Source organism: Astatotilapia calliptera, chromosome 9, assembly GCF_900246225.1.
Source record: "Astatotilapia calliptera chromosome 9, fAstCal1.2, whole genome shotgun sequence".
Classification (NCBI taxonomy): domain Eukaryota; kingdom Metazoa; phylum Chordata; class Actinopteri; order Cichliformes; family Cichlidae; genus Astatotilapia; species Astatotilapia calliptera.
Window position 1 is genome coordinate 27,113,600 of NC_039310.1, and position 27,152 is coordinate 27,140,751.

Sequence of the window (27,152 nt, forward strand, 5' to 3'; positions counted from 1 at the left end):
AGCTAGCCAATCAGCTAATTTGAGGGAAAAAATTAAAATTTTGAATATTCATTAACTATTAAAATTAAGTTAACTTTAAAGTTAACAAATATACCCTCACAGGTAAGCTCTATATTGCCACGTCTTGATGTTCAAATGTTTTATTTTTTAGAGCTTCATTTTGAAAGCTAACCTGCTAGCTAGTTACACGGACACAAGAGGAAAGCGTTAGCCTAGTTAACTTCAAAGTGAAGTTCTGATGCTCTAAAGCTAGTGCAACGTGTTTTTCTTGCAAAGATATCCCTTCTCTATAGCTTCAAGACAGATAAGAAGGTGATGCTGAACTTCTCATCCAATTGCCTGAAGCGAAGCTAAATTATTCCTCCAAATGCTCATCATTTTCATTTAAATTAATACCAATTCAAGGTCTTAATTTCTTCATTAAATTGCTTATACCAATTCTCTGTCAATTATGAGTTAATTGGCAATCCTAAGTGACAGCTTTAGATTGTTTTTGTGTGCAAACAACAGGCCAAAGTACAAGAGTATTTATCGTACAGTTATATAAGACAGAAAAACCTGATATATGAGAGGCTGGAACCAATGACAATCAATTCATTTAACATTGTTTATTTCTTAAAGCCCTAATAACACGACTCTGTACTACCTGTGTTTGTATTTCAGCTGGTATGTATGAACATTACAATCCATATTTTTGACAACGCAGCCTTTACTAACTATGTGGAACTATCATCACAGCAACAGTTTGTTCTGCACAGGTTGTGTTTTTGACAAAAAAAAGAAGAAAAAAGAAAATTGATTTTAGCTCCTCAGAATATTCAGGCTGGAGGAGGCAGAAGAAAATCCTGCACAGTTAATTCCTGCAACATCAGGGAACGGTGAGCGGCCAAGTCCGGACTCCCTGTACTGCAGCACCAGCTGGAGACATCGCACTCGGAGCGGGCATTCATCTAAACAACTCTATGATGATGCATTTCTACAAACCACAGACTAAACGGGCAATCCAACCACAGCGAGTGTGAGTGTCAGCACAGCTTCCAGCCAAAAACAAATCGGCGGGCCAGAAACGTATCTGGAGGGATTCCCAAAGCGTTCTTTCAGGAAAAATGGAAGGAATGGAGAAAGGTGGGTGTTTCAACGCCAGCAGAGTGCTGTCCAATGAGAGGAGAGTGAAGATTTAAATGCATATTTCCATTTCAAGGATTAAAAAAAACTCCACAACATTAGACCAGTTTGTGGCTCTCCTTCCTGCCCTCTTCTTCTTTATCATCATCATCACTGTCTCTCTACACTGCACTGTAGTTTCCTTTAATGCCCTCGATGTGAGTTTAGTTCCCTCTCCTTAACAGAGTCCCACCCTGAGGAGAGGCAGGGCTGGTGGGAGGGAATCCTGAGGGGGTCCGCAGCGGCCTCCCTCAGCCGCAGGAAATAACAGTGAAGCGTTTGGAGATGCAGGACATGTTGTGCAGCACGATGCCCAGGAGGAAGAGCAGCACACACGCCACCAGGATCACTGTGCACACTCCAGACCATGTGGAGCCCTTTCCTGCTCCTCCCACTGGACCAGTAACCCTCCTCTCTCCCTCACTTCCCTCCAAACCTACACCGTCTAGACCCATAGCCAGACCCAGTGGCTGCTCCTCGGGCACAGTCACCACTGTCACCCCCTTCTGCTGGCTGCCGGGCAAGAAGCGACATCCCAGCTCCCCTGGCAGGCCCAGTGCCCGGTCTTTAGCGATGGGAAGCATGTAGCAGCCATTGCTGGGGAGGCGAATAAAGACAGGCGTGTGCTCAGAGGTGTGAGGGATGGCGATGACGGTGATGATGTCTGGGTCATCCGGGAGGTGAGACACGGACAGGCCCGGGGGGAGCTTGGTGACGCCACGACACCATGGGCAGCGGATCTCTTTCTGGCTGCTACGCATTTGGGTCAAACACACCGAACAGCATGTGTGTCGGCAATCCAGGAGTTTGGGTCGCCGTCGGGGGCTGTAGTAGTTAAAGCAGATCTGACACTCGAGCATCGAATCCTGGGAAAGAGTCTCCATTTCCAGGAAAAAAGGTATTTTCACAAGAGGGAAAACACAATTTAATTGGCTCTAGAAGAAATGCAGGGGGGGGAAGCAGAGCTGGTTTCGTTCACGACTTCACAGTGATATTACGGCCCTTTGGGGGCAACATGGCCCTTCATCTGCAACAGAAAGAAAAAAAGGAAAAAAAACAACATCAATAAGAATTCAAGGTTTTGTACGCACATTGCAGAACTATCTACTGAGGATCTCTTCTTTTTGATCTTCATCATTTGATATCAAGAGTCTGCAGCATCAGCAGGAACTACAACACTTCTGACTCTGGAGAGAAAAAGGACACAGTGCAGCTGCTGTTTGCTTAAAGTCTTTTCACCAAAAACTCATCTCTCGGTAGCTTGCTCATCATTGAATACTCAAACATCGGCTCCAATATTTACCATTTCTCTGATGCAGAAAAGTCTTGTTTTTTGTGCCCAAACCCAATCTTTCATGACTGCACCGGTGCTTTTGCCTGCAGTTATTGCAGCTTTTAGAAACCGTGCTGCTGAGCTGAGCGGTGTGTGTTTGACCTTTTGAAACAGCAACTAAAAGGTCAACTGACTCACTTGTTCCCAAGCTTTAATCAGCACAGGAAGTAGGTTAAATTTCCATCAGACACCTCTACAGCTTGACCATCTTTTTTTTTATAAAACATCAATTCATTGTTGTAAAATATGAGTGTGCAGGCTGGCTATTTTTACCTGTACAGAAGTTAGAAAGTGGTTACCAGTGATGGTAACATAGGCTGTATATAAAAATGGACATGTCACCTTGATAGTGTCTATTGGTTTGAAGGTTCGGCATTTTGGAGTTCGACATCAAGTGTTTTTTTAATGACAAGTTAGGAGTGGATCTGACTGCGAGAGTGCAGCAGACTCATATTCTAGAAACTTGTCAGTCAAGCATGTAGTGCTTTATCATCTACTTTAAAACTAATAACTGAGAGCATAAACACATGAGACCAGTATTTATAAAAGTTAAGTTGTTGCAAAAGTGGCAAAAAAATTTTGTTCAGAGACTGTCTGCAAAGTGCAACACTAGAAAAACAGATCCTGTTAAACATCAAATTTAGAGACCAGTCCCAGAGTCACACAGGCCTACAGACTGGTCAGTGACTGACTGGTCAGTGACTGGCAATCTGATAGAGACCAATGCAACTGCGATGAGGTTTCCAATGTAGCACCATATTGAGGATTTGCAGACATGTGACCACTAACCACACGATTTGTCTGTAATTTGGGATGTGTGACGTGATAATGTAGAACAAGTGAATAAGGCCCAAGAACTGGAGACTAGACACAACCATATCCATGCAGCCTGTCACCAAGGAAAAATATGTATTTCCCAACTGGCTGGCAAAAGAAAACCTCGTTCTGATTGCTTTGATTTCTAGCGTGTGGCTGCAGACGAAGTTTGAGTCACGTTTTTGGCTACAAACACTATTCAGCTACTCTAAGCACTAGTGAAACACACACTTAAAAATTGTATTTGCTTAATTAGTATTTTCAGAGAAACATGAAAGACTGCAAACGACCATGGCAATTAGCCACAGCAAACACTGAGGTTTTTGATGCAATACTTTCTTTGCAAATTTCCCCCAGCAATGTCCAGAATGACTTTTTTCTCTAACAACTACTGGTTACCAGGGAAAACAAGAACCTTTCCCTGATATAATAACAGCAAAGGCAAGAGGCCTTTTTTCTAAACAGTTATATCATGTCATGTTATGACCTAAATGTTAGCATTTAAAATGTATTGATTTAATGTGTATTAAATACAGTAATATGTATTTTATAATGAGTGCTTTGTTGTGCACCTGTATTGAATGGTTTTATGTGACCTTCATAGGGACTATAGGTTTGAAATCGCAGTTTTGCAAAAATCAGACTTTTTGACACTCAAAACTTATTATAATCTCACGGATGAAGTTAAAATATTGCTTTTATATGTGATTAGTGTTGCTAATGATAAGAGCCATCTTTCATGGTGGTTTAACGTCCACATCCCTGTGCTGAATGTGATTATGCGTTGCTCCAATAAGTGGTTATATATCAGCTTACTCTTCAGTTTCTCGGTCAAAGTATTGCAGAACTGTACTGGACTTTTCACTTTTCTTGTTTACAACTTCCTGTCCCATTAATTAAAAATATGTTTAAATATGATTGGCGCCGATGATTTCAGATATCGAAGCAACATCCAACTTCTTCCTAAATGTTCAATGTCTGTTTAATCTATTTAAAAGTATTAATCTGCTGGATCTAATTTTGAGGAGGTTTGACAGCGCCACGTGCCGTTAAAAATTAACAACCTCCTATCTCATAATTGTCTGTAAACCATGCATGCATTGTGGTTCAGCTAATGAGTACCTCCTGTTCTGGATTTTGCATTCATGTTGACAAAACAAATTGGTTTTGTGCAATCTGCTTGCTACTGCAGCAAAAACAAAATCACAGGGAGAATTAACCAAATGCCATCGTTTGCTGCTCTTATTGGACCTTCAAACTGTGCGTCTGCTGCTTTGTATTAGAGGAGCTTTCAGAACTTGCAAAGATGCTGTAAGAGTCATGTCAAATCACTAAATGCAACATGAGTCAGCAAGAGGAACGGATGTGACTTATGCACAGATAAGAGGCCTAGAAGAAGGGAAGGTACAAGCATAGTGGTCAAAATACAACAATGCATCATGAAGGATGAGGAGTCGTGATATGCAACAGACACTCTACACATCAGCCGGCAGTGGACTGCAGAAGAGGCGAGTTCACAAGACTCGTCGTCGGTATCTTTGTTAACCACGGCTAATTCTTTTCTCCTTCAGGCCACAAACTCCATAAACAGTTTCTTCCTCCTCCTCCTGCATAATCACGTCTCTACTGTGTTAATCCATGCGGAAGCTGTGATAGTTTGCTTTTGCAGATGATTAAACCCTGTCAAAATAGCACCAAGGAAACAATGAATACCAAACAGGGCCCTGCCGACTTTATATTTTATTTTCTCGCTGAAATTGTCAAGTGTGAAAATTGCTGAGGAGGGAAGGGTACATCTATCTTTCTCTACGCTGCCATCTCGGCGCCGTCGGCGTCCGTCCGGGCATGACTGTGGGCCAACGTTGAGGACGAAAAGGGTGGGTGGGTGGGGGTCGGCAAAATAAAGTGTTGACAGAAATGGGGAAAAAGGTGACCACTGATTGCCCTGCAACACTGCGCATCTTACACTGTTATCAAAAACAAGATCTTAGGCAATTAAACTCATCCTCTGGCCCTGTGGGGACATTGATGTAGCAGTGACAGATAAGAATGAGTTCACACTAAGCATCCTTGAAGCACTATATTCAGTCTTCTTTTAGTTTGGTTCACTTGAGTGAAAACAGATGATCACATTCGACCTTGAGTGGCATTAAACAACCACAACAAAAAAAAGGACAGGCTGGTCTGTTTGAAATAATTTCACTGACTGAGTCATCAATATATGCTGTAAGAAAAGCGTAGCCTAAGCACCCTCATGCATAATCACATCCTGCAGCTCTTCCTGGGGGATCCTGCATAGCCAGATGGGAAGCCTAATCCCTCCAGTGTATTCAAGGTTCGCCCTGGGGTTTCCTCCAAATTGCCCTAACCAGAACACCTCCTTAGGGACGCATGCAAGAGGAATCCTGATCAGAGGGCTGAGCCACCTAAACGAACGCTTTCCAGAATAAAGAAGCAACAAAACCCTTCCCTGATTTGCAAGACCGTTAACCTCTTTTCTGAATACTGATTCTATTTAGCTTTAATTTTTAGTCATTCGCCAGTATAGCAATTTGATAGAAGATTGTGAATTCCATGCGCAGATATTTTGAAGGTGAATGTTTTGCACTTTTTTCAGTTTCACTACCACTCAGCAACTAGTCGGCAAGCTTTACATGCAAACAACAGGTGACTGCAGCAATCTGTTAGTGACGTTTTTTGCTGCACACTCTTTACTACTGATTTCACCTAATTGCAGCAAGCAACCATTCACCAACCAGTCAAGGATTGCATTTGATATCCTAGCATGTGGAGGTTACCATGGGGTCACATATTGGTCTGTAAAGCGAGAAAGTGAAACCAAAGCAAAACTAAGAAAAAGGGATACAAAGCAAGCTGGAAAAAGAACAATAACTCTAACACATGAACATGTGATATATATTACATGTAATGTTTTAATTGCAGAGTTCGTGAAAGCATCAGGCTGGGCATTTCAGAGGCTAAAACCCAGAAGGTGATGTATTAATGATCATTTGACTAAATAGTAATATCGCAGCTTTATTAGGCAAGTCCAAGTATGTTGGTACAATGTTGCACTTTCCTTCAGAAAGTTATGATGAGATCTTAAGAGAGTCCTGTCGTGGAGCATCTCTAGTGTCTGTAGTCAGCATCCTCCACTCGGCCGCCCCGCCTCCCTCCCCTGCCTTCAGCACCAGCACCCCCTGAGGCAAAACTCCCTCTCCAGCTGAGTCTGGAGGCTAGACCCTCAATTCCTCCTCCTCCTCACTCTGCACTCCCCAGCTGACCCAGTTTCTCCACACTGAGTCAAAGCTGGGAAAAGGTGCAGAAAATTTCCCCTAGTTCCATGGAAAAGTGAGCAAGAAGAGCAGAGAGAGACGGAGACAGAAACCTGCCCTTGAGGGGGGGGAAAGACAGCCCAGGGTATTACTGAATCCTTCTCCCAAAGATAAGGATTAGCTTTGATCTGACATAAATGCTTTGTGGCTCAATATTCCCATACACCCAGTCGCTCTCCCTCTTTTCTTCCCTCCTGAATGCAAATGCTTTCCTCCTCTGCTTTACATCAGTTCAGGATTTTCACTTTCCAAGTGACTTTTTTGCTCTCCTCCCTTTGGCCTTTTCCTTTCTATGCATTTTGTCAACGCCATTGATGAAAATAAAGCCACATGATATAAAAATACAGCATAGACTTGTAAAATAAGAAAAGTGCACTTTGTTTTAGTTTAATAAAATTGTCAAAAAGACTAATACAATAGCAGGTTTGAATGAATAGCCTGTGCTGTACAGTTGAGTAAGTCATAACCACAAACCCACTCCAAAACCCTACGACGTAACCTGACATCACTCCCCCTGGAAATTTAACTCTCAGGAAATGTTGCATCGACACAACCTGTAACTATTGTGGTTTTTGAGTCCAGTTCTGGCCAACCACAGTGTGTGTGAAAGGTCAGTGGTTGGTGGTTCCTGCAGTCATTTATACGATCTACAATAAATCATTAGATCTATTAATGCAAACAATGAGCCTTATTTATTGCATTTACACTAAACTTTACTACTTTTCCCTGGTGCCTTTTACTTTTTGCTCACACACTTTTTTAATTTAATAACATAATAATAATTATAAGAATAAAAACATATTCTGACTATAGAAACTTCCACACACTCCCACGCTTCATTAATTTCCTTGTGTTGTTATACTGTGTTTAGACCTTAAAGCCACATTACAGATCCACATATAAACAATGTTTGTGTTTTTTTTAAGGGTTAGACAGTAACAGACCGCCATGAACTGCTGTAGTAATTATCGACTTCTGGTGTGTTCGTGTTCAGAGTGCAGTTCAAATGTTAATTAAAGCATTCTTTCTGTAGCTGTGTAAGACATGAAGCCTGGGAAGGGCTAAAAAAAAAATGTAATTTTAATACATAAGTACAAACACTGTTAAGTGCATCTGGTTGCAACAACTAGAAGACTTAGGAGGACATTGGCCCCACTTGGGCTAAGGGGTGACTGCAGTTGGCATCTACCCTGAAGGTTTTGGGTCTAGCCCAGCGGTCCCCAACCTTTTTTGCGCCACGGATTGGTTTATGCCTGACAATATTTTCACAGACCATCTTTTAAGGTATCGCAGATACAACAAAATAAAACCAGTACCGGTACCAAAAAAAGATTTATTTATAACACACAGGAAAAGACACAGGGAAACTGAATTGACTATAAAAATGATTCAAAAAATAATAATAATAATAATAATAATAAAGCTAAAAACCGATAAAAACCCTGAAAACCATCAATTTCACACCCGAGCCTCAACTCTCGCGGCCCGGTACCAAACGACTCAGTCTGTTGGTCTAGCCCAGTCAGGATGTGCGATTTAGCCCTTCTCTTTGTTCTCTTTAGTGATAAAAATGTCGTTCTTCAGATTGTGTAGCTAGCTTTAAAGCTTTAAACGAAATTGCAATTGTAACTGCAAGAGTGAGTGTTTCCATGGACAAAGCAGAGACGAACTGATGTGTGCTCACGCTCAGATCGTTCATCGGAGTGTGGGCATAGTCCAACCGGGGAGTGGGCAGAAGGGGACACTCGGGATTGGATACAGCACAGAGCAACCTCTGTTTGTGACAGAGCGCACAAACTCCTCTTTAAAGTGTTCACAGAGGTCAGCAGAAGGCTCTTTTCCCACAGACCTTTTTGCAACCACAAGTATTGCCCCCTAGTGGTCTTTAACAGAGTGCAGGTTTAACATACTTTGTTAGCTTAACTTTGCAGACCTGAAAGCTTTGTCTATCTTTTACACTGCCTGCAGCATCATTTTTATGTATTATTTGTAATTTTTTTTTAACATTTGTGTGAATAAAGAAAGTAATTAAAGTATTTTTTTAGTTTTAACATGATAGAAGAGAATTGGTTGCAGTTCTGGGAAACAGAAAAAGATTTACAATACCCACACGGGATAAAAGTACACGTGTATCATTATCATTCCCAATGCACTTTATGTACACAACAACCACCACCACGGGGTATTTCTCTGTAAATTATAACTGTCTGCGCATAGTATAATATTTTGCGTACACTACACTAGTTTTCTTATTTATATTTTTTTATATTTTTATTTTTCTAATACATCTCTAATTTTATTCTGTCCCTTGCGGTAATGAGTGAATTTCCCCAGTGTGGGATTAAATAAAGTCAGTGTCTATAATTAGCACAGATTATTTATGTTTTGGATTAATTTTTCAAAATCCATCGCCACCATTTTCCAAAATCTGTCACCATCATCGTCACAATCTGTCATGTCTGGGTTTTAGTTTTTTTGTTGTTGTTCCCTGAAAATGGGGAGGGATGATAATAGAAAATCAGCCACACGGTATCGTTTTCTCAGCCTGTAAGAAAAAAAAAAAAGTCCTTGTCTGCTCTCAAGGAGCGTTGTGAGGCCATGAAATAACAGCAAGGAGCTGGAGGACCAAACGTGGCTGCGACTTAACAATATGATTTATCGATTCAACTGAGCTGTAACCAGGACAACCTGGCTGACCCACTTACTGTCACACCTACATACTGTGGATATGCAACAACGAAATATCCACAAAAGGTCCAACAGGAGCAGCGTTGAACAACAGCAACCTGAGACTGAAGCGCACCTGGAGACGGTTTGTTTGAAGGAAAGTTTACAGCGTGGGAGGAGGGAATGAGGTCCGATTTAGTAACGATGCAGAGTGACCGAGCAGCAGCCTCCGTAGGCCCATCGCGCCTGTGGACCTCTGGGAGTGACCAACAGAAAACAACCCCTCCCCACGGGGCCTCCGCACACAAACGAGGAGGAGGACAGAAAAAGTGTTCCTTCTCGCAGACAGGAGTTAAAAATAACCACAACAGCCACAGCTCCACATGGCCGACATAATAAAGAAGCTGGAAGCAGCATTGGGGAGAGCTTTGCTAATCCGGCGGTTTGCACCCGTGAAATGTCAGTGAGCTGATGATGTACAGTGTGAGCTCGAGGGAGACAAAAGAGCAGAAGACAAAGGAAATTCCTGAAAGGGTTGATAGTTTGTTTTGGCATATTTGGTTTTTTTAAAATACTACAGACAAAAAAACTCAGGTGAGGTCAAAACAAAAGCAACACCTCGACCCACAAGAGCCAACAAGATGCTTCAACTAACAAACTGACACACAAACTTAGTGTTCATGTGTCTAAAGGATCCTATGTCACTGCTAACCAGATCTCTTAGGAACTGAAATGTTCTTCTACACTAACAAAATGACATTTAAAAAAAAAAAAAATTAAATCAATGCTGTCAGCTCAATGTTTTTGTCAGATTTCAACCAGATTTGCCCAGATTGAGGTTGGAAAAAATTAGACCGCAATCAGAAACTGATCTATTTTGAATTTTTCTTTTTACTTTGAAGTTGAGAACAAATAAAACCACAAACATTACTGTCAGGAGGACTGGACACGGGTTCATGTATCTAAAAGTCTAAAAATGAGAAAATTAAAGCACTCACCCGGTACAAGTCGTAATGAAAATTACGACTTGTTAATGTCATATTGAAAACAACGGTGTCCAATAAATTGTTGCACTTGGCCGTCATAATCTTTATGAGAACAGCTGATCATGACTTGTGATTTTCTCACATGTCACTGCTTCCAAGAGGCCAGAATTTAAACAATCTGAAAATATCCTCCACACCATTACACCACCATCACCAGCAGCAGCCTGAACTGTTGAAACAAGGCAGGATGGATTCATGCTTCCATGTTACTTAAGCCACATTCTGAGCCTACCATCATGTTACCACTGTGTTGCAGCAGAGACTCAACAGACCAGACAGCGTGTCTTTAATCCTCTGCTGTCCCGTGTGGGTGAGCCTGTTTGAATTATAGACTCAGTTTGCTGTTCTTAGCTGACAGGAGTGCCATCCAGTGTGGTTTTCTGCTGCTGTAGCTTCAAGCTTTGGTTTGTTGTGCATTCATTGATGTTCTTCTGGATACATTGGATGTAATAAATGGTTGTTTGAGCTACTGTTGCCTTCCTATCCGCTCAAAGCAGTCTGGCCATTCTCTGCTGACCTCTGACATCAACACATTTTCACCCAGAGAAACAACACTCACTGGATATTTTCTCTTTTGTGGGTTAAACCTTAGTTGTGTGAGAAAATCCCAGCAGATCAACAGTTGCTGAAATACTCACACCAGTACTTCTCAACCACATCTGCATGCTAAATTGCTGCCAATCACATATTTGCATCAATGAGGAGTTGCCAGTGAATGTAACTCGTCAGTTTAGTCAGAACAATCTGGAAAACCCTGAAAACGTATTTCTGCAGCAGCTTCCTAACAATAAATTTGCTTCTGATCCACCATCATGAACAAACAACTCAAACCAACATCAAAGAGCTGAAGCACCTGCGTTCTCCCCGGCAAACATCTATGAAATGGCAGTGTTGCCTCCAGGGTCACTGCAATAGGTTACTACTGATTAGTGTGAAAATTGGTGTGGAAATCTGTGCTGTGGCCCTGCTACCATTGTTAAAAAACGATCAATTCAACCTGTGAAAAACCAGTTTCATCCAGTTAACCCACTTATTCATCCACAACTGCATCCAGATTTGCTTTTAATAAACACACAGACAGACGCTGATGTAGCTCACTGCTGGAACTCATCGCTCACCTCCACCCCACTTTGCTTTTTTCACCTGTGTCGCCTTCAGTGTCAAATAAACTGACCAGCATAGCTGCAGAGTGCCAACATCACCGCTTTAATGTATTCCGTGACATGACAGACAAATGGGGATGAAGTGTTGGTTTTACTGCAGCTAATCATCACTAATGTATTCCAATTTTTTTAATCTTTCCATCAACATTCATGTTTTCAGCTGCAGGCTCTTTGCAACAACATAAATGTTATAGTGCGAATAAACATGCCAAATCAAACGTGCTCTCCTCTGCTGTGTGTCAGGACTGCAGGCATTGTGCTGAGGCAGCGTTTGCATAAAGCTGCTGTGTCGATTTTCTCTCCCACACATCACGAGTCTGGATGGGTCTCAACACTTCTCCTCCAGAGTACATTTAACTGAAGGTGAAGTGGTCAAGCAGGAGCTGCTGGGGTTAAGGCTCAAGCAGCTGTGTGTGCGCGCGTATGTGCGTGTGTTTTAATCCAAAACTCATCAATTTCGTTAAACTGCAGCCCATTTTTCATACACATTTCATGTTAACTGCACAGGCGAGAAGGGCAAAGAACAGGCTGTCCTTGAGACGTTACATTTTACAGTACATATGTGACTGTGGGCTCAAGAGTAGAGTACAGAATGAGGACCAGTTTTTGATTTTAGTGGGCATGGAGGCCCACTGTGCATAATGGGCACAGTGCAGAGGTTCAAGTGTTAAGGGACACACACCTGAAAAGTTGTGATGTTCTGTACAGTCCTGTGTGGTATAATTTCATTCATCTTCTTTTGGCTATTCTTTTTAGCGGTCACCACATCTGCCTCCATCTCACCTGTCTTAACAACTGTCTGCATGTCCTCCTTCACTACATCCATAAACCTTTTCTGTGGTCTTTCACTTTTACTCCTGCCAGGAACCTCTATTTTCAACATCCTTTGTTCAATGCATCCACTATCCCTCTTGTGCACTTGTCCAAACTCTTTCCTCTCTAACCTGCTTAACCTGAGCTGATGTGCTTCTTGTTTATCCTGTCCATTCCACTCAATGGAAATCACAATAAAAATCTTATCATCTTCAGTTTGGCCTCCTGTCTTGTCCATGCTACAGTCTCCGAATCTTAGATAAGTCCTGCAAGTAAGTCCTGGTATTATCTTGTAAATGTTCCCTTTCATTCTCTCATTCTTTCATCTCCACCCACTCCACCCTGCCGGCACTCTGTTCTTTGCCTCTCTTCTCCACTGTTTCTTGTATGCAAATTTTATCCACTTTACTCTATTTGCTTCTTATACCCGTCTCCCTCTCATTCATACACATGTATTCTTTCAAGCTTCTACTGACACTCAATCCTTTTTTTTCTACAACATACCTCCACCTCTCCAGGCTCTCTTCCACCTGCTCCCCACCCTTACTACAGATCAATATTATCTGTAAACATCATAGTCCACGGAGACTCCCAGCCAGCCTCATCTAGCAGTCTGTCCACCACCACTGCAAACAAAAAAGTGCTCAGATCTGTGATGTAATCCCACCCCCACCTTGAGCCCATCTGTCACTCCTATCACAAACATCACAACTGTCTCGCTGTCCTCATGCACGTCCTGCACCACCCTCGCTTACCTCTCTGCCTCTCCTGGCTTCGTTATGGTGTACCACAGTTCCTCTCTTGGTAGTTTATCATATGCTTTCTCTAAAGCCACAATAACACCATGAAACTCCTTCTGACCTCTCTACACTTCTCCATCAACAACCTCAAAGGAAACATTGCATCAGTAGTGCTGCTCGCTGATCATCACCTCTCCCCTTAACTTGGCTTCAACAACTCTTTCCCATAGCTTCATGGCATGGCTCATCAGCTTTATTGCTCTGCAGTAGCTACAGCTCTGCATCACCCTTACTCTTGAAAATTGGAATCAGTACTTGTGGGATTTTAGGTTTTGGAGTACTGGTGAACAGAAAAGATAAACTGTGGCTTTTAAAATGTCACGGGCACATTTTATTATTGGTCACTAGTAGCACCGAAAAGAACATTTTTTTTCCTTGTTACACTAAATGATATAAATCATAAACATTCATGCAAAAGAAGAATTAAAAATCTGCAGCTAAGCCTGTTGAACAGACCAAACACAATGACACACACACTGTCACAAGGCATGATGGGTAATGCCAGCTAGCTGCTGGGTTACTGTGCTGCTTTAAACAGTAAAGACAGATACAGTAAAAGAAAGTAGAGAGGCTGTGTGCTTGACTCAGAAAGGGTAAGGTGAGCCAAAGATAACGAGTTACTGAAGACAGAAGAATTTCTACCCCAGAATTGGGAAGAACGACTCCAAGCTGAGTTTGTTTCTAAGCTTCTCGCTGTGATCAAAGTGCAAACTACTGCTTCCCTAATGCTTCTTTACAACAGCAGCTTAACCAAACCTGAGTCCACATTAGTAATCGTACCGTTTTTCTCTGCGTATTTAAGCATATATTACGTGCACACATTAGCTGACACTGTTGTATCTGCGCGTTTCTTTCTGTGCATCACATATAATGTGATAGTGTTGCACTGTGTATATGTGTGTCAGCAGAGCAGACGGAGCGTCTGAAAGAGGCCTGTGCAGCCGACCACTGCAGGATACATTATGGCAATTTCCAGCTTGAGAAGCCAGAGAGAGTCAGAGCTGGCAGAACTGCTGGATGGATTCCCTCCACCAGCACAGGTCTGCCTGTGCAGCACTGTCCGTCACATCAACTCCCGCAATGCTGGGAGGTTACCTGGTGAGAACTGACTTCATCCAGTACCTCTCTCCAGGTACAAAAACAAAGTCTGAACTTAAAATCAGCTATAAAAGCCAGTGAGAATTTAGACAAAACTAATGTCAGCTGCATTTCAGTTTCAACTGTAGTTTAATTATAAAGCATAACAACAATTCATCCCAGGATGATTTACAGTGACTTACAGAGTCCATTATATTACAGATGGATAATTTAACCTTATAAACTTAAAACTGAAACTTTAAATGTATCGCTTTCTCCAATAAATATAAGACCAGAAAGCACACTTCTACTGAAGCCACAGACTGGTTATGAAGACTTGAGTTGACAATCTTTGCAGTCAACAACATGAAACTGGATGCTTTCCCTGGTTTATTAACTTTTCTGACTACAACAACACAATATGTACATCACGTTTTAATGTATGAGACTATAAACTTGCACACTGACCTTGTAAAAGCCTCAAAAATCTTTTTAGTGAAATAAAAGATCGATTGAGCAGAGGACACAACTGCTGCCGGCCATTAAAAAGAAGCCCAGTTTAAGTCGCTTTCAGGATTGGCTTCACGTTTCAGCCCATGAAGCTTCATCCATCCTTTAAACTGCCTATGACTACAGCATGATGCATCCCTTCAACTTTCACAGAGGTCGCAGTAAGTCCAAAAAACTCCCTCTGGACAACTAATCAATGTTCCTCTCTGCTCTTTGATGAGAGGCATCTCTATCCTGAGAAAACATGCAATTTTTAAAGCAGAAAAAGGTCATCGCTGCGACTACAGCAGCCGGAGGCTCGATCTACATCTGCAGATTCAAATAAAGATCCAGGAGCTTGGAGATAAAGGCAAGCGCAGCAGCTCTGGCTAAACTTCAAAACAGCACTGACAGTTTTAATTAAGCTAATCTGCTTACAGAAATTATGTAAATGAGGATCACACAAATTATCAACTGTGGGACAATGGCACTGTTATTATTTTATGTTGTTTCCTGGAAGAAAAAAAAAGTTTGAATAATATTTCAAAAACAAAGAAACTTTCAGAGGTTAATGCAGTCTCCAGATGACTCATAGCTCATAATGTGCTTTTTTCCTCTCATGGCAGAAATCATTTTGTACCATCAGGTCTTCAAATGGAGCACATCTCGCTGCAGAATGAAACACTTCAATTCACTTATTAAATAACGGAGTTCACAGGTGAGGTGATGGCATTTAAGGACAGGCCGTGAGGCTGTGAGAAGACATTTGAGAGAACCAAAAAAAAAAAAAAAAAAAACAGAAACCATAATCACAGGTGTATGAAGAAGAGCTTTTCTCTGTCTCTGTGTGTTTTTGCCCTGATTTGTGGGTTTTAAGCCTGACAGGAAGTGGTAAATAAGACTCTCTGGTACCTGAGATAATGCACCTCGACCCCGATCCCTCAGTATGAGCTCATTCGCACATCAGGAAGCAGCACAGCAGGAATTTGTGTGCGTGTTGGTGTAGGTGTTCGTGTGTGTGCGTCCATTTGCAGCATTTTCACAGCACAAGCTCTAAAAACTCCAAGCTTGAGTGTCTTTTAGAAGCTCGGCAGGAAAACATTCAGGGAAAAAAAAAGAAGAAGAAAAAAAGAACCAGTCGATTAGAGAGTCATCACACGTATCGCCTCCTCTTCAACCTGCACCTTGGCTCGCACATCCATCGACGGCAGCGCTGCCAGCTAACGCTTTCAAGAGTCTGTCAGTCAGTTTGAAGCGCGTTTGGAAACCGTGGCACGTTGTTAGGAGACACGGGTTGTCATATCGTGGATGTTTTGTCAAAGACTCGCTCCGAGGGCGTCGGGGAAACGACCGGCGGTGGGAGAACTGATGAGGTGACAGCGGCATATTTTTAGAGCTGCCCTCAAACCTTTACATGTCACCTTGTCACCATTAACACCTCTATATCGTCGCTGGCGCTTTGACACGTTAATTATGGGCGAACCCAAACAAACGTCGTCTACTCCCACACGCATAAGAAAACCAGAAGAAGGCCTGAGGATTAATTCTGCGTATTTCAGTGTAATTTAATGCTTTGTGACAACTTAATTATTTCACAGAACGTAAACAAATATTTTCTTTTTGTTTTACTCAGCAGTAATTGCTGCAATAAACAAGGTTTACCTTATCACTATGAAGGAAATGGAAATTTTCATTTGGTAGAATAATGACACCAGCAGAGTTTAGACAGGTTTCTTATGATTCTGATTAGAGAAAGACTCTAAATTGAAATCTATGGGAGAAATATGTGGCAAAAAAAAAAAATAGTGGTAAAAGTATTTTGCAGACATGTGACCACTAACCAAATGAAATTACCTTTGGTCATGTGAGAAGAGAATAAAGGCCCAGAGATTAATCCTCAACCAGCAGTTAGCCACCGGTTGTGAGGGGAAAAATTCGCCTGACTGGTTCTGAGTGTTTGCTAAAACTGAGCCACACCAGACCAGTCCGTGATCCTGTGGCAACCAAAACTCACAAGAGAAACATTTATATTCCCAAACTGGTTTTCAAAAGCCTCCCTGTGATTGCGTTGGTTGCTAGCATATTGTTGCAAATGTAGTTGTAGCTTGAATGGAAGTGACTCAGCTGGTAGTTAATGAGATGTTACAGACAAACATGACAAACTACAGGTAACCATAGTTCACCAATTAATGCTTACAGGTACAAGCTTCTTAAAGCCGGTAAGTACGGCAATGTTATGCTCTCCATAACCTTTAATTCATGAACTATAGTTTGACTTTAATGCTTGTTCTCATTAAATGCAGCACTTCCTTCTAAATACTACACAATTTCTGTAGGACAGCAAGTTTTATGGTCAGGTCAAATATAGTCTGTATTTGCAATGTCTGAAATGTCAAATTCACTCTCATACACATCAGCTATCATTTCTAAAAGGGGCAGGATTGTCATGTTGTTCCTTCTGTCTTTTATTCTAAAAGAGAATGAAAGATAAACAAAAGACTAAATATAGTAAAGAGCAGAGCATAAAATTAGTGATTTCAAGTATGTAACTTATGTCTGACATGACCTAATGCAGAGAAAATAAAAAGCAAACCAGAGTCTAACTAGTGTCTTTAGGGTCTCTCGACAGGCAATACAAACTCACCCAGACAGAAGCGGATTCCAACTTATTCCGATCAGTCGTGGTGCCCAAATCACAAATGAATCAGGGCCAAAAGGATCGCTGTTAGGAGAAAAGGACAAAAGACAAACTGTCAGTACTGGCCCCGATTGAAGAGCTGCCTCTATGGAGGCCTGAATAAGTTGAGGGGTTAAAGCCTCAAAAGAGGAGTGAACTGATGATCCACTTCTTTCATATTTTGCTAAAGAATCTCAGGTCAGGCACACCTACAGTTTGAGGGGATCGGCCTCTGATCGCTGAAGAACTGCCAAAAATAACTTATGTCTATTTATGGCTTAATAATATCACTGGTTCCAACCCTGGTGTCCCCTCCCCCTGACATGCTCAGATGTCCAGATCACCAAATCTAGACCACAAACTCCTCAATCTGGGCTGAACCCAGCCACACTAAACACAAACTTTATTGTTTTGGTCTCTAACTAAAGCTCAACACCACTGCTGAGTGTTTGAATATGGATTTGCTATCCAATCACTCTTGATCAAGATCTAGAGACATTTAAACTTTTTTTTGAAAAAGGGAGCAATCCACAATGTTAAAACAAGTTTAATCATGGATGGGTACAGCTTAGCATTAATTATTATTAAAATAAAAACAAAATCATGTTTCAAACTCAACTTCAAACACAAATCTCATCTTTCCAGTAAAATAAGAAAAATATATTAGATCATAGGTGTCGGATAAGAAAATGTGAAACTCATCTTTACATTCATTATTAGCACTCAGACATGCCATTATCTGCTGTGTAATGTCCCCGACTCTTTACTAAGAGGCACTCCACAGATCCTGTGTTATCCAACAGCAAGTTCAACCTTCATGCATTAATTTCCTCTCTATAGTAAGCTGTATTTAAATGGTGGATTATTTTCCTTTTCAGAGTAACGCCCGTCCCATTAGCTGCGATCGTGTCAAACCGCCATTAAAGCAAATGCATAATAGCCAGTTTCCATTCAATGAAATCAAGGTTCAACATGCCAATGAAACACAGGAACATCGTTGTGAATTACATGAAAAGCCTCGAGGAGGATTGAGTGGCCTGAGATGGCGAAGTCGTAGGATGATGGAGTATGTGCTGTTGCCAAGCAATTGGTCCAAAGACAGATGTCAGAAATGAACTGCGTCCTTTACCAATGACAGCTCAGTAATCCATATTGTAAACAGGCATTAAAGTATATCTGATGGTTTGGGAAAATGTGGAAAACATCCCAGTTTTTGTCTTTTCATGCTTTTACTTTCAACACAACATTTATACACGTTTCATTAAAAATAAATAAATAACTTCCTGCCAATCTTACTTCTGAAAAAGCTGTCAGGTTGGGGTTACACGTGTGAACAAGTTGGAATATTTTCTGACACAGGATGAAAAAGAAGCGTGTCCCACTTTGACACTTGCTCGAGGGGTTTTCTGTCTGGCATTGGCAACAACAACAGGTTGTTTTCCCTCCAAGTCCTTGCGGAAACGTGTAATGCGATTTCCAGTTCGGCTCACTTTCCCCTCTTGCTCTCCCCTCAGTAAAATTCAGCATGTGTCGAGTGGGATGGAGGGAAATAACAACAGGAAACTGTGCTCTGAATCCAGCTGTAAAGTGCTGAGAGGACGTTGGTAAATATCACCTTTAATTCCAGTGTTTTAAGGTACTGCAAAAAAAAAAAAAAAAAAAAAAAAGGACTGCAAAATCCTATCTACTGATATGAGCGAACCATGAGTACTGATATGTAAAAGACCCCCCGCTCTTCCATTGGCCATTTTGTTTCTAATTATGATCGCTTAGTCTTTTTTTTTTTTAATCTCTTTCTAGTCAGTCTTCAAGTGAGGTCTTTTTGTATCTCATTATTTTTGTTTTGCATCTTTGTGGTTGTTCTGCATCTCTTCAGGGCTGGATTGCATCTTTATAGTCAGTGACTCATGATTTTCTTTTGTAACATGTTCTTGTTTTGCATCTTTTTATTGTTTCCTTATGTTCCTTTTATTTTTCCATCTTTTTGAGAAAGTTTTGAGGAAGTCTCTTGGAATGGTTTGATTCCTTTTGCAAGTTTGCTTTATATAGTTTACACCTTATGAAAGGGGTTAGTTTCCACAATAAGGCAAAGCTTTTACTTTGAAGGCTAACAGGCTGGAGTGAATCTGAAAAGTGCAATCCAAACCAGAAACTGGAAACAGTGGGTAGCTTGTGAGTGTTTGCAGACAAATCAGTGTGTACCATGCAAACTATTGACAACCAAGCCTAAGCGAAACTGTCTAAATCAACTGCGCCAAGGTCAGCAACCACTTGAAAAATGGTTGGAAATGGGAATGCACATATTTTCCTCGGCCCCCAGAGGTTGCCAGGGGGTCACTGCCTAGATGACTAAGGCATTAGTTTGGTGTGCTCTAGTCTCCCATACTTTCAGCCAGAAAGTGAATAAACTCAGATTATAAAATGCAAAGTTAGACACTGTGAGCAACAATGTCACTTTTGGTAGCACGCATAACATAACTGGCTTATCAAAGCTCTTAAACTGACAGCCCAACAACTCTTATCTTATCTTAAGACTCCAACCTCAAATGATGTGCACTGGCATCACCTACCTCAAGAGAAAATCTTATCAAAGAAGAACCAAAGGCCTTCGTTCCACATTCTGAACCTTAATCACGACTCAAAATTGTTCTTCATAGCAAGTAGGCTCCAGATATGTCAGGGTAAACCTGTCTTTTTGTTTCTGTGTGCTTGAAGATATTTTTCAATAAGCACCAGTCTCAGAAAGCTCTGTTTTCACCACCAATAACATTGACTTTCAGGCAAGATGACGTAACTCTATATTATAATCCTAAATCCTTTGAGTATAAACCAATTAAGACTATTTAATCCTTCTGTTTCAAGTGAAAATTGAAATCTTAAAAACAAGGAAAAGAAGAAACACCAGAACAGAGAGCAGAAATCTTTAAGTAGCAGCTGTGGTGTCTCTGGAAGGACAAAGGAAAGCTGCCTGTGTTGTAAAACTGCAAATGAAACAAAACTCCTCAAACACATTCTACATTAGGGAAAGTAAAGGCTATTGTTTTGAAGGACTATGTGGCCAGTTTATAGATAAAAATGGGAAAAGCAAGTTAAACAGTATTTCATAAATTCGCCGCCTGCTGTGCCACCTGCGAACACAGTTTAGACTTTGAGGAATGGCCGGGATGTTGCCACTCTCCCTCCCCGTTCATCTCTTTTAGTGAGACAGACTGTGTTGAGGCTGAGCACATCTTTGGCACTCAGCCTAGGATAGAAATATTCCACAGAGGCCGATGTCAGCGTGGACACCTTCAGCTGGTGAAAACACAAAGCGAGTCAATACCCTGATTGGCAGGTAGCTCCTGAGTCACAGGTCAGGACAACTACTAATAAATCCATCAGGACGCAGTGCAAACCGATACAGTAACCTCTTAATCTCTTTAACGAGCCTTATCAACAAATAAATGGAAAGATACTGTGTCACCTTTAATCAATGGTAACATTCAGTTCTGTTAGGAAAAGGTGACATTATGGCCTTTTAGACTCATTTTTATTAATAAAAAGTCAATTTTACACATTTGTACTGTTTAATTCACCAAAACTTGTTTTGATTTCTCTAATTTCATCTTCCTTGCAGCCCCGATTTCCCTTTGTCCTCTAACAGCTTTGTTGGGGGCTGTTTAGTTAGTTTAGATTTTATGGCCATTCAGAATAAGAGAAAATGATCAGTGCATATATCTTTACAAAGTACTGTTACTGGAAGTAATGGCTCCAACCTAAGACATCTGATTATAAATATATCATTGTACTAAGAGAAAGGACTCAAATATAAGACACCGGCAGACCACATAACAAAAGATGAGAATCCATCTGAGGTACGAGAAACAAAAAGGGTGCAAACACCCTGTTGATGCCAGATGTCAAAGGGAAGTGACCAGACTGGGTCAAGCTAACAGGACTGCAACAGTAACTTAAATAACCATTAATTTGAACAAAGGTATGCAGAAGAGCATCTCTGAATGCACAACATGTCAAACGTTGAAGCACAGTTTTAGCACAATGTGGTCCTCTTTTGCTATTACACTAGAGGACCACAGTCTGTTTCCTGTTGGGTGCCTCTCCTCTTGGGAAGAACAGAGGCTACAATTCAAAACTGGACAGCAGAAGACTAGACAAATATTGCATAGTCTGATGAATCTCGATTTTTGCTGCAACACCTGGATGGTAGGGTCATTTTTAAGATAAACAACATGGAAGTATAGATCCATTCCGCCTTGTATCAACACTTCAGGCTGGTGTTGGTGGAGCAGCAGTGTGTTTTCTTGACACTTTAGGTCCCCAGGTACCAACTGAGCATCTTTCAGCTGATAGCTGCTCATAGCAGGATAACACACCATGTCACGCAGCTGGTTTCTAGAACATTACAAAGAATTCAACATACACAAATGGCCTCCATAATCACTAGACCTCAATCCAATGTAGCACCTTGGAATGGAATGGAATGAGATATTTTCATCACAGATGTGCAGCAAATAAATCTGCAAATCTGTGAGAGTATCATGTTAATATGGACCAAAATCTTGGAGGAATACATACAACAGCTTGTTGAATCTATGCAATGAAGAATTAAGAAAGCAAAAAGAGATCAAAATTGGTACTACCAAGGTGTAACAAACAAAGTGGACAGTTACTGTGTTTACAAAGTGCACTAATTAGAGAACAAGACAGATACCAGTGCAAGGAAAGAAATAACAGCACGTGAGAACAGTTAACCAGAGGGAAGACAGAGACAGGAAGTAAAAGAGACAGACAGAAAAGTAACTGCGTAAAGAGAAAGGCAAAGGCACAGACATAGAAAAGACCGAGGGAAGCAAAGAAAAAAAATATATATTCACAATCCCTGAGACCATGACAAGATTGCAGCTGATCTCAATGAGTGGGAAGAACTGAAAGCTGTTCTTTCCACTCATCTACTTTCCAGCAGCATCAAGTGATCCTTGATGTTGCTGTGAAGCCTGCACAGAAAGTCCTGAATCGTGTTTTTGGTGAAACTGATAAGAAGAAGTATCTAAAAGAAAAAACACTATCAGATACTGTCAGGGTTGAACTCTGGCACCCTCGCAGTTTATTTGATAGACTAAGGCATACATTGTATCACATTTCTGTAGAAGCGAGCTGCGAAATGAATGCAAGGTTATTACCTTTACATATATGAAATATTAGAACATGTCTGGCCGAGATAACAAGACTTGAGAATATGTTATGATCCCATTAAATCAGCAACCTGTGCCAACCAGAAAGGAAATATATAGTCTTGGTGTTTCCGACCTCAGACAGGGAACTGCGGCTTTGACAACTATTTGCACATCAACACACATCAAGAAAACGAAATGAAAAGAAAAAAACGGCTCAGCCTCGAAGCCTCTCCTTTTTCTGTAGAAGTGAAAACACGGGGCTGGTTTTGAAATAAGAAGCAGTCCTCAGTATGGGGACTGTAAAACAGCTTGCCAGCGCTAAAGAGACTCCTCTCCAGGGGAACCTTGACGTGCATAATTCCCACTTTAAGGGCAGCTTTCATTAGTTTCTGTTGTAGTCAGCCTCCAGAAAATGTCCCCAGATGTTGCCAAATAAAAAGGCTTTGATATTCCTACATGCCTTATCCCTCACTGGCAAGCTCGGTGTGTTTGCTGTGTTTAAAAAGAGCATGGAGTTGATGTGTCGGACAGCTGAGTAGCAACATCAAAGCCCCGCAGCTCTCACATATACAGGTTTGGTTTATACTAACACAGAGGGAAACTTAGAACATATCACTTACGCAATTTTTATACAAGCTAGATTACGAGTCAGATCTCAAACACACTTTTGCTCATTTGGATTACCCCTCGCATCCTATCAGCACTCACTTAAGATAATGGGCCCCGGTGGGGAGGATATAGGATGCACAGTGACTCTGGGAGCTTATGCATGTTAGTGAATGGGCAGGCGAGGCAGATAAAGGGCTTTAGAAAACAGACCAGTGGTGGCAATTTGACAGGATTAAAGCCTGACGGTGTGTTGTTCTCGTGGTGTCAGGTGTTGCTCGTTACACCCGAGCATGTCGGGGAATCGTGGTGTTGATCTGTGAGCATGTCGAGGTCATCTGAAGTCGTGGTTTAATCCTGCACTCTGGCACAAGGCATGTTCGGACCCAACAAAGGCTGCGTTGTTTTTTTTGTTTTTTAATTCATGCCAGTAATCAAAAAGGGAGATTTTGACCATTTCTTGGTGGTAAAAATCTTAAAGAATGTGTTTTAGATCAGATCAGGTCTGTGGCTGCCTGTGATTCATTTAAGTACCACTTAATTTGCACAATAACTACCAGAGAGAAACATGTCAGAGTGACTAATGACTGATTGTCAGGATACAGTTGGCAGAGGTGTGTAAACATAATTTAGTGCAAATGCAAGCTTCAGAATGGAGCTGGAAAAAAAATACAGCAGTAATACAAAGACTCTTCTAACAACAACAGTTAGCTAACTAGCTAAAGATTATATGTCATGATGTTGCAGACACAGAGCACTGCTGTATGTTTAAGTATCCTTGGTAGAAGATGCTGAACCCTGAACTGCCCCTGATGAATCAGAGTGTGAGTGTATAAATAGTTGGTTAAAAGCACTTTAAGTTACCAGATATTGTGGGAAAGCACTACACATGTACCAGTCTATGAAATATTAGCACAGGAAAGATGCTAATCTTTGAAATATCAGCAAAGTTCAAGTATCATCGTATGGTAGGAGAGCATGCTGAAAATGGACCAAACTTCTGCCAAGAGCACGTCTGAGATTGATGACTGTATTGTTTTTAGGAGCTGACAGATGAAGCACTGTGGCACGTTTAATAAATGGCAATTTCATCCATTATAGGAGACACTCAGATGTGGACTCTTAAGCAAATGACTGTTCAGGAGATAAAAGGAAATAATGAAAGTCTCTACTGCAGTAAAAAAAATTCTCTAATAGTCTCAGCTGCTTGTTGTATTCTGGCCTAACGGGAGGTTAATCCGTCTTGTATTACAATCCTTTGCAATGTAACAGAGAGTGGGGGGTAGTTAGTGGGAAAGACAAAGAACAACACTAGAGGCAGAGAGGCTCGTGTCATTGTCTCTACATCCACATGAGCTGAATGACGCACCTTTGACCTGTACAGACATCACACAGATACGACCGCTGACAAACCCCTGATTACCTCCACCTCCAGCACCACTCTCTCCTGTAGATCACCCCTCTCTTTAAAGCAGTGCAACACACAAGAGCCCCGCAGCTGAGTGAGCTACTATTAAAAAAAAAAAAAAAAAGAAAAAAAAAGGCAAATGTCAAACACAAAACACACAGACACACACAAACACACATATTGCACATTCACAGCTGACACGCTTGACCTTCAGTGGTGTCTCCTGAGGCCAAACATGTGAAAGGCTACCTGTGCACACATGCTTTCAAGGTGCCTCTGATGAAATTGGTTCAGCCTCATAGAGCTCCTTTTGTAAAGCCAATTCTCGGGCTTGGCAGTGGACAACCTGGGGAAACAATTGGTTTCCAGAAAGACCTGCAGCTGACAGAGAGAGCTGTGGCTGTAGTGGTCAACAACATGTAGCTTGTATTAAAGAAACACCTCCATGGTAAGAGAAGCCAGGAGAACAGTCCTTTAGCCTGCAGACGTCAGGTGATATGTAAATATTATGTACAAAGATTTCCCTGTGTTTGAGTGCACCACTTTCTCCTATACACTGTGACATCATTGCAGTGGCTTACACCAAAGAGAAACAGTCACAAACCAGCCTGGATGAGATCCTCTAATTTGTCCTACGTATTCTCTCTTTTTTGGGGGGGGTGCAGAAAAATTTGACCCAGTTCAAAATTTAAAGCGCATTTTGTAATTTTAATTGTAGCCCAGTGTAGTATATAATAACTGTATAAAACAGACATGACCTTGTCTGATACAGTAGTAGATAATGTAGTTCTAATAGAAGTGGAGGAGTTTAAGTATCTCGGGGTCTTGTTCATGAGTGGGTGATTGACAAACGGATAGTTTACAGGAACGGTGGTAAAGAGAGCTGCTGACAATTTACCGGTCAATCTATGTGGTCATAGGGTAGTGATGGATGGATGAGCAGTGTATTCCCTGGCATAGAGCAAGAAGAGGCTGTGAGGTAGACCCAGGGCAAACCAGAAAGATTACGTTTTTCCCGTAGACGAGCTGGAGGCAGCTGTTGGTGAGAGGGCGGTCTGGAGTTTTCTGCCAGCTACTGCCGCCATGACCACAACCCAGAAAATCAGTACTAGATGGATGGATGAATGGATGGGTGGATGGATGAACGGATGGGTGAGTGGATGAACGGACGAATTGGTGGATGGATGGGTGGATGGGTGGATTGGTGGATGAATGAATGAATGAATGGATGGGTGGGTGAGTGGGTAGATGGGTGAGTGGATGGATGGATGGATGGGTGAGTAGGTGGATGAGTGAGTGGATGGACGGACGGACGGACGGACGAATAGATGGATGATTGAGTGGATGGATGGATGGATGGATGGACGGACGGACGGATAGATGGATGATTGAGTGGATGAATGGATGGATTGGTGGATGGGTGGGTGAGTGGGTAGATGGGTGAGTGGGAGGATGAGTGAGTGGATGGATGGATGAGTGAGTGGATGGATGGATGGGTGAGTGGGAGGATGAGTGAGTGGATGGATGGATGGATGGATGGATGGATGGATGGATGGATGATTGAGTGGATGGACATACGGATGGACAGATTTCAGCTGGTCATTTAGTTTATTTTAAGAGTTGACTGAAGAGGATTTGCGACCCAAATGCAATCAGCTGATTAACAAAGCATCAGAAAGTGACTCAATCATTAATTTCGTCCTTTGTAAGATGCACAGACTTCAGAGTGTTTGTGATGTGCTGCTTTTCTTTATCACACTTGCACAGCACACGCTGTTCTCGGACAGCAGCACAGGTGTGGATGGACGCTGGTGAGGAAAATGAGCTACATTAACACCTGCTGAGGCATTCTGCGCAGTAACCTAAATGTTAATGACTCGAGCAGTTGGCAAGAAAATGGACGGGATAACAAGCTCTGACGAGGCCTGTCGAGTTAATCAATGGCCATGAAATCCGATGAGACCGTTGCAAAGGACCAGACAAACACACAAAGGTGCAGTCAATGAAGAGCACAATGTCATCTCAGCAAGTGACAGCTCAGCAGCCAGAAGTGAGAAGGAGGAAAACTGTTTTACAGAGTCAATGTCTGATGAAATGCACCACATCCACTCCAAGATTCCTCAAATGGAAGCAGAGTGGAGGGGGGTTTCACAGCAGGAGGATCGGTGTGTTACAGAGCAAATAAATCAGCCACTTGGCATCGAATGTCGTCAGACAGACTGCGGGCATGTTTCAATCAACAGGCCAAGGGACACACTGACAGCATGTGGGGGGGGGGGGGATAAAAAAATATATTAAAAAAAAGAGAGAGTACAACGAGCACGAATGAGATATGAGACGCCGGCAAGAAAGACATACATCAAGCTTGAAAACATCACCGGAGGATGAACTGAGTGAAGACAGTCCCACAAGACATGAATATGGGTCATATTTCTGGAGCTCATATTCGTAGCCATGTTAACTTGCTGTCACGCACACAGTTAAGCACAAAGTCTCATGAATTCTTTCGTATTCCCTTCATATGAACTCCACTACAAAAATGATCTGAAAGCAACTTTTATGGCAGTATGATATAACATAGCAT

The 27,152-nt window shown here is 41.7% G+C and overlaps 1 protein-coding gene across 3 annotated transcripts in view; it reads right to left on the reverse strand.

The window, feature by feature from the left end:
- Nucleotides 1-593: 593 nt before the first annotated feature.
- rnf152 (ring finger protein 152) overlaps nt 594-27,152 on the reverse strand; it is a 58,107-nt gene continuing 31,548 nt past the window's right edge. For all 3 annotated transcript variants that reach the window (XM_026180247.1, XM_026180246.1, XM_026180245.1), the window contains 2 exons: nt 17,348-17,425; nt 594-2,191 (listed from right to left, as the gene is read on the reverse strand). In XM_026180247.1, the coding sequence (XP_026036032.1) occupies nt 1,416-2,048 (633 nt within the window). In that variant the 5' untranslated portion in view covers nt 2,049-2,191; nt 17,348-17,425 and the 3' untranslated portion in view covers nt 594-1,415. The remainder of the gene's footprint in view (nt 2,192-17,347; nt 17,426-27,152) is intronic.